Source organism: Astatotilapia calliptera, chromosome 9 (genome assembly GCF_900246225.1).
Source record: "Astatotilapia calliptera chromosome 9, fAstCal1.2, whole genome shotgun sequence".
NCBI lineage: Eukaryota > Metazoa > Chordata > Actinopteri > Cichliformes > Cichlidae > Astatotilapia > Astatotilapia calliptera.
The window spans coordinates 26,512,374-26,530,136 of NC_039310.1; the positions used below are offsets into that span (position 1 = coordinate 26,512,374).

At 41.4% G+C, this 17,763-nt stretch overlaps 1 protein-coding gene across 4 annotated transcripts in view; it reads right to left on the reverse strand.

Annotated features, from left to right (window-relative positions):
- Nucleotides 1-17,763, reverse strand: part of drosha (drosha ribonuclease III) — a 139,231-nt gene that overhangs the window by 4,537 nt on the left and 116,931 nt on the right. For 3 of the 4 annotated variants that reach the window (XM_026180200.1, XM_026180202.1, XM_026180199.1), the window contains 3 exons: nucleotides 17,626-17,729; nucleotides 14,000-14,092; nucleotides 12,965-13,011 (listed from right to left, as the gene is read on the reverse strand). In XM_026180200.1, coding sequence (XP_026035985.1) covers nucleotides 12,965-13,011; nucleotides 14,000-14,092; nucleotides 17,626-17,729 — 244 coding nt within the window. Of the gene's footprint in view, nucleotides 1-12,964; nucleotides 13,012-13,995; nucleotides 14,093-17,625; nucleotides 17,730-17,763 lie in introns of those variants that run through there. The other variant, XM_026180203.1, reaches the window with a different exon arrangement.

Consider the following 17,763-nt stretch of genomic DNA (forward strand, 5'->3'; position numbering starts at 1 on the left):
ATGTCAGCACAAACACGTAATACCAACTGTCAAGCACGGTGGTGGAGGGGTGAAGATTTGGGCTTGTTTTGCAGATCACACAACTAGGGATGGGTATCGAAAACCGGTTCTTGTTGAGAACCGGTTCCCACTGTTTCAATTCCTTGGAATCGTTTGCCATTTTTGCAAACGATTCCCTTATCGATTCCAGTCGCCCCGAATGACGTCACCACGTTGCGGAGCGTCATTTACCTGGCAGGAAACACGGCGCCTAAGCGGCTCAAACGCTCAAAAGTTTGATTATACTTTATGAGAACCGATGACAACAGGGCAACTTGCAAAGTAGATATTTCATTTAAGGGAGGAAACACTACGAATATGCAAAAGCATTTGCTCACAAAACACGCGATGACACGCGTTTTTAATTCCGCTCCGGACTCGTGACTCTCAACCCAGCAGCAGCGCTAACGTTTGCACGTCCTCTCCCGTTAATGCGGCAGGTAAATAATCAACTAACAGTGCATATTATGTTAGCGCAATCTGCCTTATTACAAGACCTGCCATTACTGTGCATTTAGGTGACCATGATGAGACAGACAGAGTCTGGCTGGTGCTCGCTGGCAGTTCTCTCTACCGGTAGCGTCTCCTTTCAGGCCAGGATAGACGAATGTCACCGAGCAGTGTCTAAGTTTGTGGTCAAAGGCTTGCACCCATTTGCCACAGCAGATGCCCCCGATTTTTGGTAAGTGAATGTGTTTAATTGTAGGCAGGGACATTACTGGATATTCTTGTGTAATTGCCACAGAACAATTTATGTTATACTTTGTTATTGCTACAGAAGAATGTTGCAGCTTTAAGGCAGGGATGACTCCTGGAGTTGCTTTCTCACTGCATATGCTTTATTTCACAATCAGATCAATTCGATAACAAAAACATACAGCAGCTCCTCTCCTACTCCTAGCCCTTCGCTGCGGTGGAAAAAAGAACGACTTCAATCCCCTTCAAGGAACATATGTACAAAATAGTTTTCCTGATACACCAATGGGGCGTTCAATGCCATCTTGTAAATATGAGTACTCTGGCAGAGTAACAGTTCAAATGAAAAATACACCAGAACAAACAAGCAAACAAAAAAAGAAGTGTGGGGTACCTTTGAACCAATGAACAAAGTATAACAATTTATACTTTTTAACATAACCCGACCCCGTCAATATGTGATATGTCTCACAAGAATATTTATTTTATTATTTTACATTTACAATTTTTTTTCCTGGGGACCCTGTGACACCCCATTGAAGAGCCGTAGGCTGGATCTCTCAAGATCTCACTGTTGGGTTTGTAAGGCCATGTTACTCCTAAATTTCTATCTTGTTCAAAGAGAAGATATAAAACAAAGCTCTGAGCTAATCGACCTTAGTGTTCTCCTTTTTTTTAAAAAAAAAAAAGAATCGATAAGAGAATCGATAAAGAATCGAATCGTTAAACAGAATCGAAAATGGAATCGGAATCGTTAAAATCTTATCAATACCCATCCCTACACACAACCCAAGAATACAGCAGGCAATGGTGGATAGGAACTTTGTAGCAAAGGTTGTGTAAGTACTACGAAGATAACTGTATAAATAATGTTACAGAAATCACACAAGTAGAAGCAACTAGTTTTGCATGCCTCAGATACCCAGTTCATTTTTTTTTCACCCAGTGCTGAAAATGACACGAAAGACAGTCAAAATCGATTAAAATTCCTTCGGATTTGCAATCTTGGAGCTTTGGATGGTTGTGAAAGATGAAAAAGTTGTGGGAAAAACAACTGAAACATCAGTTACTTTAAAAAAAAAGAATCAAAAACATGTCTTCGTGTTGGTTGGAATTTCACAAGAGCTGTAGGAACAATTCAAAATAAGAATCAAAGAATCAAGATGAGAATAAAGTAATTTAAAAGAAGAGAGGCCAATGTCAAGCTAGTGAGGCTAGCATCAAAATGTTAACTGCTAATGAACAAAAGAGATGCATTCTTTTTTTAAAGCTACTTACGTGAGCTTTTTCTCTTCATGTTTCAGACATTTGAGTAGATTTTTCAAAGGTGACAAAAAATGCCTGTTACAATTTCAGAAAGTGGCAGCTGACAGTTTATTTTGTCTGCTCAAGAAAGGTAATTAACTTCTTCTCAGAGTACTAACAAAAACTCACATTGGACAAACTGGAATGAGATCATATTGGCATACTTAGGAGAGATTATTTTACTTATTGTTAATACATTTTCCCTTCAGTTAAAATGATTTAAGCACATAACAGAGCAGTGACTCGTTTAAAAATATTGAAAACACCTTATTTGGTGCACCAGTGTCGTCTTGAAAGAAGCAACTTTCCTCAGTTTTCATGCCAAGCAGCACCGTTTGTAATTTTAATATTCACTGCTCAGGTAATTTCCCATTAAGTGTTTACATTACTGTGCCTGCCCACTGCAAACTTCAATTTAAAACAGCATGCATGACAGCTGCCCGGTGGTTTGTGTCTACTCGCTGAGACACACATTTGACTGTGCAGTTTTTCCAGTCACTGATCATGACCATGCAAACTCAGGCAAATTGGGCTTCCAATACCTTTTCCCTCAAACGTTTTAAAGATAGCCTGTGAGGGAAAACAGAGGAGCCACAATGGCCTGTACTTACAGGACATTAAAATAAGGTCCTCTGTGTGTTTTGTACAATTCTGCGAACTTTGCAAGTATCAGGTTATCATTTTTCATAAATTTGGATTCATACAAATGGATGACAAACTGCAGAGAGTTTTTTTTCCTTTAATGTAGCACTGATTTTACAAATCTTGAAGCTAGGCTAGGTTTGGGCTTGTCACCAATCACAGCTTAGCACCATCCCTCCAATCTCCTAATGTGGAATTTGCAGGTCTTGGAAATGGAGCCATTACCACTTGATGCCAGAGGACACCTTGTGCATAACAGGAAGACTTTGGTAGAATCTGTCATAACTAGGTATATTATGCCTCGGGATGAAAAGAAACAACAGTCCAAACTCACCCATAAGTGTTAAACTGGACAGAATGGATGTGTGACTTATGAAGGTCGCAGCATTTGATTTAGATCACTTTCACAATCCTCGAACCATTCAGTGAACCTTTATTCCCAACCACCAATCTCTAGGACTGAAGCCAACATGAAGTAACAAAAACAAAGCAGTCAGACTGGCTACAAAACCAAGTTAGTCTAACAGGCAGAATAAATGAACATAATTACCAGTAACCAGTAACCTCAGGCTCTGCATTTTTAAGCTTTAATTAAGGGTTTTGGCAGCTAAAACCATTTTGCTGGCTCCAAACCCCCCCAAAAATATGTTGGCCAGAAGCGAGAACTTACCTGTAATGAATGAACAAGCTAGCTCCCAAACCCCAAAACAACACGCTGTTTCAGAATGCAGAGTCTATAAGCAGTGGGAGATATTATGGAAGCTGTGTCCAACTTCTATTTATTTTTTTCTGCCAGTACCTCATGAATAAAAGGCATCCCATCCCAGGATATACGTGCTTTGTCATCTGGAGAGCACTCAGGATAACTTAGTATTGAGCTGTATTGATCTTGTCTCTAAAGGGGACAAGTGGACCCAAACCACGACCTTCCACAGCAACTAGATCCGCTCAATGTAAGAGTCAAGGGTTATGGTTTTCCTTTCATGTAAGACCGTACTTTCTTTTTCCATTTTTCAATCTACAAGTGAAAGACTTTCTACATTTCAAGGCCCAGGTGTATGAAGTTTTAATGAACCTCTTTTTTGCTAGTGTGTTGAGTTTAATCATACCTGGTCTACCAGGTCATCTAGGCCAGATTATGCCAACTGTTAGGACAACCACTGCGCCAAGTAAAATAGCCTCTGAACAAACAGAACAGAAAGAGGTCACAGGTTCATTTTAAGGCCAAACTGAATAGCCTGTTTAATAACTAACAGCCTCTCCAATGTAAAACCTGAATTGTTGATAGAAGCATTGGATTACTAATGCAATGAGGAGATGAAGAATTTGAAGATGAAATATGTTTAAGGGGAAAAAAGGGAAGCAAAAACCCATTAATTTAATGCATTTCACTCTTTCCATTTCCAGAGACCACATTGCACAACATCATTTCTAAATGCTTTCTATAGTCTTTTCAGAACTCGTGAATAGGACTTGGTATTTACGCTGAGACACATTTAAGTCATGATAAACTTGAGCTGAAGGTTAAAGGAGATACAGTAAAAGGTTTAGATTATTCTTTTATTCATCAGCCTGCATGTTGGAAATACGAGTTAATATAGAAACACTTTTAGCTATAAATATGACACTGGAAAGAACTGCAGGTATCTGGTGAAAATCTACTGTAGTTCTTAAGGTCTTTCTTGATGTCTGAGTAGTCTTATGGCGCATCAGAACAAATGTGAAGTGAAGTTTCATCTCATGGGTTTCTGGACCATTTTGAAATCCGCTATTATTAGCCCCTAACAGCCAATGGAAGAATTACTTCCTTCCAAAGTACAATCAATACTTGGAATTGGTTCACGGGAGGATATTTCCAGAACTTCTAAGGAAATCTTACAGTTTCCCTTACTTTTCTTCAAGTCCTCTATTTTGTTTTTCTCAAAGTTGAATATACACCTTCAGCTTCCTTTAAAGGGCGACAATAAGCTTGCAGATAGTGGGTGGTCTCAGTAAAATCCACAATCTACAGGAGAATCTCATCTGATATGCTATCACAACACTAAAGGTGAAATATATTGAACTTGCACTGATGCATATTCGGCTCCTTTTGCCCCAAGTCGATTTGTGCCTTTGAATAGAAAACTTTACTATGCTGCAGGTCTAAACACACCATTAACAAAACGACAGTTTTTCAAATTCTCACTGCTGGGTCTTCAAAAAACAAGAACTTCATATAAAATAATATTCTCCTAGCCTGTTTGCCCAAGATGGACACAAGAATCATCAACATCAAGCTACAATTCAGCCCTTTTACATGGTTCCTACTGCTTAAGATAATGCAAAAGACCTTTTAAAATTATGATAGTATGAAATCTCAAGACCAGCTTTAGAATAACAAACATGGAAGCAGAAACACATCAATTTCTTGATGGTTTATTTGATAGTTTGATAGGTCTCATCGCCTTGCGTCAGGCTCTTGTTAAACATTAAAACAACACGTCCCAAATGGTACAAGCTTGCTGATAAGGTTTACTTTGCTAGAGCTGCATGCAAACAACATACCTTTTACATTTTAATAGGTATTGGTTTCTGCCACTGATGCAAAATCTGGATTTAATAGCTAATTTTCATTGAATTTGCATGCTTGCTAGCAGAGACTGCATTTGCTCTGAAGGTCCCGACCACAAAACAAAATGAGCGTTTTGATTCTGCTGTTAGGATTTGCGTAATAAAGATGGAAGAGGTATTCATTGATTGGCTCGTGCTTTTTTAACTTAAGCAATTCAGCGATGTAATATCTTTGAAGGCTTTCTAAGCATCTGTAGGATTCTTGTCTTACCTCAGACCATGTTATTTAAAAATCCAGTGTGCTTCAGTACAGAGCCAAACAACAGAAAATACGGCAGTGTCTTAAATACTTAGGAGCTGTATCATGAGTAGATAATGTACATTATCCCCCAATAAATGTGAAAATTTAATTATTTCTATTGTCCAGACAGTGAACTCACAGCTGATAACATGGCGCCTTAGGGTTTTAGACAACTACTCGACTATCTGCTGTGGATTTGTGTTTTCTGCAAAGAGCTGCCGTCCTACTGCTGCAGACCCATGACCACGGCTGCAAAGATAAACCACAGGAGCACAAGTGAAAATGTTTCTCACATGTTGCTGGGACACATTAACCATCTGTGTTGCTTTTAACCTCTACTTTGGCGCTGATAAGCAGTAATTCGAAAACCATGAAAGGGTTTCACGTTGAAGAATGTCCCCTCTAATGTTGAAAAAAGAGAAGAGAAAAGGTGTTGTGCATTCAGATGTTTTGAAAGGATTTCCAGCCTCCTACATGTGAGGCTTAGGTTGCCTTTCAATTTAATTTAAATTCTTTGGAGAGTTGTTTAGGCATATGAAATATTTTAAAGATGTCACCTTGAGCTCTCTAGAGAGCTGTGAAGTAGTTTTCTTTTTTCCTGTCAGTTTATGGAATAAAGCATAATTGACCTTAGCCAGGGCTTCAGAACATCAAATTCTATAACTGATTGCCAGGAGGAATTAGCCATGAGCGAGTAAAGGCCATGCAGTGCTTTGGTCGTCCTCAACCAGTTCTTGTAATCAAAATTCAAGAACCTACTATGGCAGATGAGCCACTGCCAACCCCCCCCTGCAATTTCCATATAATATGTGTCCGGCTTGTGAATGGAAAAGGATAATGTATTCTTCCCCTTGCAACACTATAATTTGTCATTATGGCAACAGAGAGGAAAGCGTGTGATAACAGCAATATCCTATTAAAAAAAGAGAAGGAAAAAAATCCTGAAGAAAGAACACTGAGCAAAAAAAAAAAAAGCATGCTGAAAGAAACACACACATGCATGAACACACAGAAACACACAGTCTATTTCAATATGCTTTCGGTGAGTAAGCAACACTTGGTGAGCCTCGGAGAGAAAACTACATATTGCAGTTAAAATATGGAAATCAGCGGCATTTTTCCCTAGGAGATGACTTGAGAATAACCCACTCGAGAGGAAAAAAATAAATAAAAATTTGGCCATTTACATTGTTTAACATGCAGCACAAGAGCAATCGTCAAAGAATATGGTTGCTAAGGATACACAAGCCTTTTCATTTCGGCCTGTGTTGGGCATCACAAAAGCATATTGTGAATTCTCAGCCGTCCGGCGTTCTGAAGAAAAGCACCTTTGAGAAACGGTGCTCTTTGCATGCTGATCAGCTTTGGTTAAAGTGTTATTACATTCGCTCCGCACAGCTTTTTTGTTAATTGACAACATAGTAATTTCTCTCAAGGATGGAGGTTTGCAGTCTTGAGATTCAGGTGCAGAACTGGCAGTTGGGGGGCCTGCACAACAACGCGCTCTGTTGTGCCCACCAGCAGCAGTGCTGAGACGAGCAGCTGGATGTGGAATCTGTGATGAGAGATCAGCTCCCTCTTTTGTCCTTTCACTTCAGCATTCACTATTCAGCCAAAGTTTAAGGCTGTGAGATGACTTCACAATTGACAGAGCCGACTGAGCCCATCACCTGTACCGTTATCCTTGGCTTTAACTTTTACAGTTGAACACCATTAGACACCCAATATACTTACACAAAAATTATGATTCCATTAATGTTCATTGCATTGAACCCAACACATCACTAGATACGAGATCAGAAAAATGAGGAAAAATGAAAACCGTTTGGAATGAATCTACACGTGTACTTTCGTTTTACTTAAATTGCATTGGAAAACACTATCTAACATCATTAAAATGCTGGTTAAGGTTAGCAATAAGGTTAGGGTTAGGGCTGGAATACATGGCTGGAACGTGCATTATAATGGCACCGTCATTCTACTGGATTTAATCCATAACCCGGTGCATAGTTATAAGAACCCAGCGTTCCTCAGGAATGCTGCGGGACTTGACAAATCGTCATTATATTATGCCTTGGGGAGTGAGAACGGGCTGCCTCAGAAAGCATCTGATGTAGTTCTGTTGGATTCATCGACCTTCAGCCTGCACTGGTTTGCAGCAGAGTGCAAACCAGTCAAGATAACAGTCAGCACCTGCGACTCTCGGTGCCTCCTCCGGACTGGTGGAGATAGGATTCCCCATGTGAGATAGTTTAAGGATCTTGGGATCTTTTAATGAGTGATGGGAAGGTAAAACAGTGAACTGCTCATGGTAAAAAGAGCTGGCCAAAAGGTGGAGCTTTCATATTAGCCATATATCTATATTCCAACTTCAACCAGATCTCTTGACCATAGGAGAATGACTGCAAGAGAAAGGTCATGAATATAAGCTGGCAAATGAGTTTGCTCTCAAGAAGCTGGGCTCATCCTTAGAGAACAGGTGAGGATGGTGGAGTAGAGCTGTTGCTCAAGGTGGCATCTGATTAGGAAGTCAACTGGGCGCCTCCTTTCGGAGGATCCCCGGTGTATAAGGACACCCTCGGGGTAGCCCCAGAACCTGATCGGGAGATAATATATCTTGTCTACCCCCGGAACATCCTGGAATCCCTCAGGAGGAAATGGAGTGTGTTGCTGGGTAGAAGGATGTCTGGAGGACCCTGTCATGGAATGATGGACGGATGCCTGTTTGCAACAGCACTTATCTACCCAGGATTTCTAAGGGAAATGCTGCAGAAAGAAGTCAACCGAGCTTCCTTTTGGGAAATTAATCCAGACTGTGTTCCTTCCTTTCTAGTAAAATGTGATTTCACTGGCCGAATATCAAAATTGAGAAAATTGAAACTCAAATGCGCTGACGCCCTATGATTCAATAAGACAGAAAACTACTGACTGAGACCATGTTTACTGACACCACAGACTAAGGGTGTCGAGGCAGTTTCTCCATAGATTTCCACAGAACTGGACTTACCTAAAGGAGTCACCCTCTGCTGGTCATTAGAGAAAAATGCAGCTTTAAAGCACTTCTGCACTGGCTTCCTTTTTTAAATATAAACAGCTGGAGGTAGAATCTGTGATGAGAGATCAGCTCCCGTCTAAGAGCTCAAGAACATACACTGGTCTATCACCATTCAGCTCAGGCACAATAGACCGAGTCCATCACCTACAGCTCACACGCACAACATCAGTCAACAAGCCAATAGTGTGCCTGTATAGCGGTGCTGATGAAGGGATTTTCCCATCGTGCCAAAGGCCAAACAAAAGATTCAAGCCAGTGAATGGAGATCCTGCATACTGTACTTTACTTTGCCTCTTTCCATCCAGTGCTTTTATCAAGAGATTAAGGGTTTTAGAGAGAGCTAAAGAAAGAATGCAGCTCCCCTTCCAGCTACTAGGCAGATTGAGGCTCCTACTCTTATTTAACAGATACCGTATTGTTTGAGAAACAAGCAGCTGTGAGGAAGCTGGGAAAAAAAGCGAATGGGAGGGGCTGAGCCATAGAGAGATGGGAGACTTTAAACAGACACTGTACTATCTGTAAGGATGAATGATAAATGCTTAAGCCGTTTCCATGTATATTTGATGTCGCCTAAGACCTAACGGTGCATGGTGCATGGAGCCCCAGGGCCTCAGAAACACTGCACCACCGGCTCCTTCTTTCTCTCCTTCCTCACGTCGATTTCGTTCGCCTACCTGGCTGCTCTCAGCTCGATTTGTTTGCACTCATGTTTCTTCCAGTCTGGGCCTTGGTTAACATTTAATTCTACCTTGACAGACACAGGCAGGAGACTGTCAAAACGCGGGCCATCAAATAATGAAATGTGAATCAGCTGAGCCACCAGCGGATCAGCTACAGACAGCACACACACCAAATATTGGGGCCCGGTCTCTTTAATGAGCTCTGAGCTGTCTGACTGAACACAGCCATGTCTCTCACCTCTCTGACACCGCTGGAACCGCGGATTCTGTCAGGCAGGAAAAGCTCTGCAGCAGAAACAAAAAGTTCAATCCTGCTCAAAGTGCTGCTGATACTCGAGGAGGCTTTAAATAAAACATGGAAATGAATCCTGACACGTTGCGTCGAGTTGTTTTCGATCCGAGAGTAACACAAGGTAGGACTGTTGTACACGAGGAGTAATGGTGTAAGCTAGTACTGCACTGAGGGCCAATAAGACAATCAATGACGAATTACATGACACCGGGGCTAATGTCCTTGATTAGTCTTGCTATGCGAACAAATGAAGCGAGGCTCTTGACAATCACATGAGAGACAATGCGGCTCCAATAGGAGTTGATGCGTCAGGCGGTTCTGCAGCAGATGAGCTCCAGTCTCATTATACAAGCTCATGGTCAGGAGACACACAAATCCTTCAAAGTGTGTTTGAACCCTGCTGACTGACCTTGCATATTTAGCTTAACAAAAAGATGTTCAACAATGGAATTAATGAATTTTCTCTATGATTTCCAATACCAAAGTGATTCCTTTAAGCCTGAACACTAAGTTATGAATAATAAGGAATGATCAGCACACTGTATTTCATTTGAAATAAATATGACCTTTAATTAATGAGGCTTATCTGTGAAAGATGGAAGCGATTGGACTAAAAACAGGCAACAGTTCACTGAAGTTTTTACAGGCAGGTTTAACTGCAAGGATTTTCATTATTCATGGTCTTTTAAAACCATTTCATCAACATTAGTTCTCACAACTCGTGTCTTAAACGACTACAATTAATTAAGAATACCTCCCTGTAACGCAGCTATTATCGACAGTGCTGTGCAAAAGTCTCGAGCCTGAGCTTCTTCTGCTTTGAGCAACAGTTCTTCAGGGTTTCTTTAGACATTGGCAGCTTTTTCACTTATTTTCAGTCCAGGCCTTGTACCTGACCACTTTCACAGGAATGTTTTTTGTGTACGCATAACAGCGAACTTAGCAAAGAACCCATTTTAAATTTTATCTTTAGGCACTTTGTTACTACCAGCCTGTCACAAAAACACAATTTGTTCCCATTTCTTTAGCTGAATCTCTGAAAAATACCAAAGATAACACAGTTTGACAGGCATAAAATAGTATTTTTGTACCAACAAGGTGATTCCTGAAGAGCTATTAGCTAAAAACTTGGCATATCGCAGCATCGTGTGCAGAGCGTCCCCCCAAAAAATTTGTAGAAACTTGACAAGTGGAGGACAAAAGAAGAAGCGGCAGGCATAAAAAAACCCATCTACTGCAGATGAGCAGTAGCTGAAAGTCATGTCCTTAAGAAATGAGAAACGATTCAGAATGTACATCAGAATGTCACAAAGTCATTCTTAAGGAAAGGAAGCAGAGAGAAAAGACTGAGGTATGCCAAATTACACAAGAGCTGGAGTGAAAATCAGTGGAAACAGGTCTGATGGAGTGATGGTCTAATAACTAATAACTTTATTAGCAGCGCCCTCCTGAAATGCACCAACAACATTGAGAGTAACATCCTCCTCTCCGCCCCTTAATGCTCTCTGGTTAGTATGGTAACGCGTAAATATTTCTTTCAAAATAAGACACGCAACTACAACACGGGAAAAGACCCAGGGAAACCGAGTTAGCGATAAAAACCCTGAAAACCATAAATTTCACACCTGAGCCTCAACTCTTGCGCCCTGGTACCAAACGACTCACGGACCGGTACCGGGCCGTGGCCTGGGGGTCGGGGACCGCTTGGTTTGGGCCTGCGTTTCAGCCAGTGGTGTTGGGCTTTTGTCAAAACTAATGAAATTATGAGCACGACAAAGAACAATCAGATTTTGATCCACCGTTCAATAGCATATGGAAAGCATTTGATTGGCAACAGCTTTGTGTTTCGGCATGAAAAAGATCCCAAACACACTGATGATGCTGTAAAATCATGCTCAAACAGGAAAACACACAAATATTCCATGCCATTTTGCAAACAAAATATAAAGAGAGGTGGCTCAAGATCTCTGCAGAGTTCTGTAAATGTTCTTAAAAACTGCTCAGAGTAACATAACAGACAGGTCGGGTGTGAGCAGAGAGTACATCAAGCTGACGGCTGACTTGTAAATTAGTGAGTTTAAATGAAGTGACGGCGCAAAGTCAAACAAAGCTCTAGAACTGGAAGCTTTTTTTTGCGCCAAAGGAAGGAAGACTTGGAGAGATGATTTTAAATTACCTGACCTTTTAAAAGGCATTGCTAATCTAGTCACATGAAACAGCAATTTATGAGGGGGGAAATGTTCATTTACTAGGAATGAGCATCTATCAATCATGGTGACAGAGGTGTACACTGGGGAGAGGAAACGGGTGGAATTAAGGGAGGGAGGATGACACAGGAGAGAGACTGTGTGCTCTGAACTACGCCCCCTGATAAGGAGGGAGGGAGGCGAGGGAAAAAGGGAGCCAAAAGCAGAGGGAGAGAGGGAGGCTGAGAGAGCGGCTTTAAATAATAACACACTAATGCTAATGTTTCATAAAAAGCTAAAGCATGGGTGCGCAAACAGTATCAATCACAAGTGGCTGGAGGCCTCATTTAGAAGCCAAATGAAATCAAAGTTTGACCTTTCTGCCCTCTGCAAGTTCCACAGGCCTGTTCCAACAAAGCCATTTGTGTTCACCTCCAGCTAATTAGTTGAGTAAAGAACAAATTGTACATTTGATTAATGTGGTCACACAGATAGCAACTGAACCTGGTCCAAACATTACAACCAAACTCTTTCCACTCTCAGTTTAATGGAGGTTATTATGCCCACGTACGTATGCAGAGTATAGGAAGCAAATTGGAGGTGTTGGAAGAGGCTCGTGGATGTGTTTCTGAGAGCCGTGTAATTGTATTTTTTACTTAGCAGCGAATGAGACATTACCTATTTTCCTTAAGTGGCGTTTGATGAAAAGACAATGACAAGATGGAAAACAGCCAAGGAGTGAAGCAGCACGTAGGGGGACGCGTCAGCTGCACTCCTTCAAATCTGAAGAGGAGCGCTGAGCATAAGAGAGCGGAGCAGAGTGTGCAGCCTCGCTCTCGTGGTCTCTAAAAAGCGCTTGAAAACAACATTTTTTTAAAAAAATGCAAACTTTGCGTGGCTCTCGAAACAAACTTGCCGCTGTCCCCCGGGGATGATCGACGTGGTCGAGGATGCTTAGCTTCCCCCGTCTTTGTTTTATTGCTTCTCCATCTCTGGCTAGGCCCCATGCCTGTGCTCTGGGCTAGCACTTCAAACAACCTAATGTCCTATATGTTGCAGCCAACCGGCTGGTCAGGCCACAGCTCTCTGCCAGCCATCTTGCATACTGTACAGCCAAAGCTAATATTCAACACTGAGGCAAAGCATGTGAAGGGCTTAAAGTGTGAAAACGTTTATGTGTGTGTGGCGAGGAGAGGTCTTTGTTGCCGAACAACTCACATTTTTCGAGCGCATCCATCGCAGCTCCCATTTCTGCCTGTTGGATGCTAGATTAGAAATTTTTTTTTAAAGAAAAGGAGACAGAGAAAGAGAGAGAAAAAGGTCTTTAGCATATTTAAAATGTCCTTTTTTTTGAATTCCTGTCAAAAAAGAAGAAGAAGAGAAAAATACCCCACAACCAATATTGAGAGGATTATCAAAAGTGCATTATATTTGTTTTCCAAGGAGCCCTTCTTCGCTAACAATCTCAGGTAACACGGTGCACACATTTCCAAAAGGTAAGCCTATCGGCGGCTCTACGCTGGGCACTGTTTACTCCTGCAATTCACCATCCCCTCCTTATATATTATGTGGTGTGTGATCATAGCCCAGCAGTGGAGGTGGCTGGGAGCTTAAGTCATGTAAATACAAAAACAGTAAGCTGCCAAAGATTCTGTGGAAGGGACAAACTTATCGCCAGCTTAGTGCAAGAGAGAGCGGTTTCAAGTAGGGGGTCGTGGAGGGGATTTTCACATGTGTGTGTGTGGGGGGGAGGGCGAAAGATGTTTGATGGATTTAGGTTTCATTTCTCGCAGGCTCAGCTGCAGCTTTATCGTCAACCCCTCCAACCCTGAAAAGGCCTCGGCGCAGAGATTCACTTTCTTTACTTTACAAAAGCATGAATATGCGAACACACACAAAAGGTGTGCAACTCAACACTGAAGGGGGGGTTATAATAAAAATAAATAGATATGTGTGAACACAATAGCTCAGGTAGACCTAAACACAGCCCCAGCAGCAGCGCCGCCTCGTCAAGCTCTCCTCGGCAAAAAGTGATATTTCCATAACAGAATTTACATCGGATCAATAACGGATCGATTCAACTTTCATGCTGCATAATGTCTCTCGCAATAAAATAGGCCAGCCAGAGCTTAATTGCTATAATAAACACCATCAATAAAGTGCAGCCATTATTCTGGAGCCCATTAGCGGTGCATTGAGAAGGAGAACGCCTTGTCTTGTTTGTGTCTTATTATATTGTACCATCTTACTCACCTTGGGCCTTTGCCACAGCCGATTCGCTCTCCTTTGAAATACACGGCGACGGTGTAAATGCGCGCGTGCGACGGCCCCACCGTCTGCAAGGTCCTGCAAAATTCAACAGAGGAAGGAGGGCAGAGTTTAGGAATAATAAGAAAAAGAGAAGCACAAGGACACTCGGGGACACCGTCCTTCAGAGAAATACAAAAAAAAAAAAGTTTTGAATTGGAACAAATGTAATTCGACTAAAGAGCGCTCTTTGAGAAGACGCACAATCCATCTGAGGGACACAAACAATTTTTAAAGCCTCCCAAAGTCCCCGCACTCATCTTCTGACACCTAGATCTGAAGAGGAGTGTGGGGAAATAAATAAATAAATAAATGAATAAGTGACACGTTGAGAGAGGAACTGAAATAAAAGAGTGACAACAGTCTTTGAGAGACCTGCGAGTCTTTGGCGCGCTAGAAGGGTAAACAATGAAAACGCTAAAGAGGGAGCGATGACAAGAGACTATCACTGAAGTAATTTACAGATGTACCTCATTTAAAAAAGAAGAAGAAGAAGAAGAAGGAGCCAGATGTTGACTTTGTTTTATTTCTGCAGGGACATGTGTACAAGACAGTTGTTTGAAATGTTAACATTAGCATAAACATCTCAGACCCAAGCTGTGAGTCACCTAAATTATTCACAGACAATTTACTTATTTCAGGAGAGCAAATCCATTTTTAATGCAACGTGGTCACTTATGACACTTTATCAATAATTCAGCCCCCTTTCTCGCTTACAAATGACGAAGCGCATAGCATGTGCCGAGCAAATAAGACTCCTGCGTGCGCTGCTTTAGCCAAATCTCGACGGGGAGAGCGTGTCACTTGGAATTATCGCGGCGCTAAAATAACACAAAAGGAGACGGAATAAAAGGGAAATCTACGGGGCCGTCGGGAAGTCGTTGGCGCTGCGTTCATGCTAAAAGCTACTTCCAGACTGGGGCCACTTTCTGTACAGTGCGAGATGGGTGTATATGTGCGCTCCCTGGTGTGTCGAGATGTACAGGAAAGTGATAGAGCGCGGGGTTGAGGTGTCGATCTGTCATCAGCCAGGCACATTCACCAGGGAACCTTTAGCAGGGGGCTCGGTACATTAACTCCTTTCCTTCTCCTTTTTTTCCCTGTCCTTTCCTGCCTCTTTTGGTAATTTAGTCTCTTTCTTTCCAACTCACACCCTAGTCTCACTCTGTGTTTCTCTACCCTTGACGCTTGTAAACAAATCCCGCAGACTTCGAAGACCGACAGCAAGACAGATTCGACGCCGAAAAACTGCTCTATGAAATGCTATGAAAGTTGTATGAGTCTGGCTTATCGACCAACAGGGGTCAGGTCATCTCACGAGGTGGTCAAAGGAATGCTCAATATTACCGGCTGCTACTGTGTATACATCAAACATGGGGAAAGAAAGAAGTAATTACGCTCAAGGATGGAGGGGAAGCCTTCCATTCATCAGAGGCTGGGTTTTATGTAAGCTTGTGTCTCCTGTACATGTGGGGCTGTGTGAATTTTTGAAATTCAGGTCACCCAGGAGCTCTATTTGTTTCTCCTTCACGTTCTTGTGGGCAGTGGACTTGGGGAGGGAAGTGTTGATTGCGGTGTCAGAGCTGTGCTGTGTCAAAAAAAAAATTAAAAAAAATCGCCATCCGCTGGGCAGATAGACGGAATAATAAACACGGGGGACTGGAAAGACGATTAAATAAATACAAGGGAAGAGAGACGGGGAGGAAAAGGGGACAGATTAGATGATGAATTGTGGAGTTCATTGTACGCCGAACCGCTCCGTCTCCAACCACCCGTGAGCCTCGAGACGACCCCCCCTCTTTTTTTTTTTTCTGAGAAAACTGTGTTTGCCAGCTTCCAGTGGTGACCCAAACACTGCATCGTGGCAGCTCTCAAAAGCTTTCTGTCAAATGACACTTGCTCCTTGGCTTTTTTGTCAAATAAGAGATCGTTTTAGTTATCTTTTCTTTTCTCATCACAACAACAAAGACCTTTACACAGTTGTTCAAAATGTTTAGAGTCTGATGACGAGTAGTCTTGTAAATTATGTTTGTGCCAGTTCATTTCCCTGAATTTGTGCTGCAGCCCACGTGATGCCTGACCCTTCTGGACTGCAGAGTTGGGTTCACACTAAAGAGACTGATCAAGTGTACGGTGCAACCATGTGTATACACACTTAGATTAGATCTTTAATCTCAAAAATTGAATTTCTTACCATTGCTAATAAGATGTCATGTTCAAATTCAATATGTATTTTATGCTTAAAATGTTTAAGTGGCAGCACTTGAATGTATCTTAAGACTGCTTAAAAAAAAAAAAAACTTGCAAAAATATAAATGGCTACTACATTAATCGAAATATGCAGCTATATAAAAAGTTAAAGGATTCATCACTGTATATAAGCCATAGAAGATTTGAAACTGCTCTGAAAAAATGAATGACCAAATAGCTTAAATAGCGTGAAGTAGTGTTTAATCAGTTAGAGCGGAGTTAAAGATGAAGATAAAAATCCTTGACCATGTGTGCCTACAATTCTAAGCATAAAGAAGCAATGACCAAAACAGTATTTACAAAAGAAAAGCACAAAAAAGGGAGAAAGGGTACCCTTGCTGCACTGCTTTCTGCTAGTCCTGCAGAAAGCTATGTTTAGACATAAATGTAAATTCGGCAAGTTAGCCACCCAGAATCCGCTCAGTAGTCTGCAAACAATTAAATTCGTTAGCAGGCAAGCTACGGTTAGCAAGCTGTGTGACTCTGTTGTGTTTTATAACATTTGCTGATAAAGACATTTTACAATGAATGGCTATTTAATGAGCACTTTGGTTGAATTAGCTGATATTATACTTTGCTAAGTTAGGTAGCTGCCTTTTTTCAGTATCCTGGTAGGTAATGTTAGCTTGCCTGTGAACCAGGCTGGATGCTAACAACCTAGCTTAACCAGATGTTAAGTTGAATGAATTCAAAGCTATTTTTAGCTGCTCCCTTATTCACAAGGAGTCCTCCACAGCAGGTAGCTTGGTACTGTTTGATTTGTGTCTCCCAGAATCACACTGAGGGACTTTTACTTGTTAGACAAATGTGCAAACCATGTTGAGTAGCTAGTTGGGCTAACTCCCAGGGGTTGGTTAGGTAATAAATCACTATTGGATAATTACTTCATTAGCTAAAGTTACAAAATAGCCAATATGAAATTCAAAACCATGTTTTAGGTATCTGAATTAGCTTTAGCTTGTTTTCTCAAGAGTTTTATTGTTTGTTTTTGTGCCCATGTGAAGTTTTTGATAAAGTTTTTGAAGTTCTAGGAGCTGTTTGATTCTTGACATTAGTAGAATTCTTAACTTTATTGATTCCGTACTGAATTGCCACTATGATGAAGCCTCGAGTTGAACAGTTGTCTCTGTTGTATGGTTTATGTCAATGAAGAGTGTGGCTTTCAGGTAAGAAACTTGCCTGATGGGGCCAAGAAATTACAACTGTTTAGTTTGTATTTAAATATAAACTAAGCACAAAAGACTAACCTCTAATCACACACTGGTACTTCTAGATAATGCCGAAAGAAATTTATGCAAGCCTCGGTAATATGGTGGCCTTACTTGTAGAGTGGGATATCAGGCTCCTTGCCCTCTGTTCTCAGGGTCAAACAACACTGCTGCAGCTGAGACTTGGGGTCGTTCCAGTCCTGGTTCAGAATGAACTCCTGCAACACACAAACAACACACACTTGAGACCAA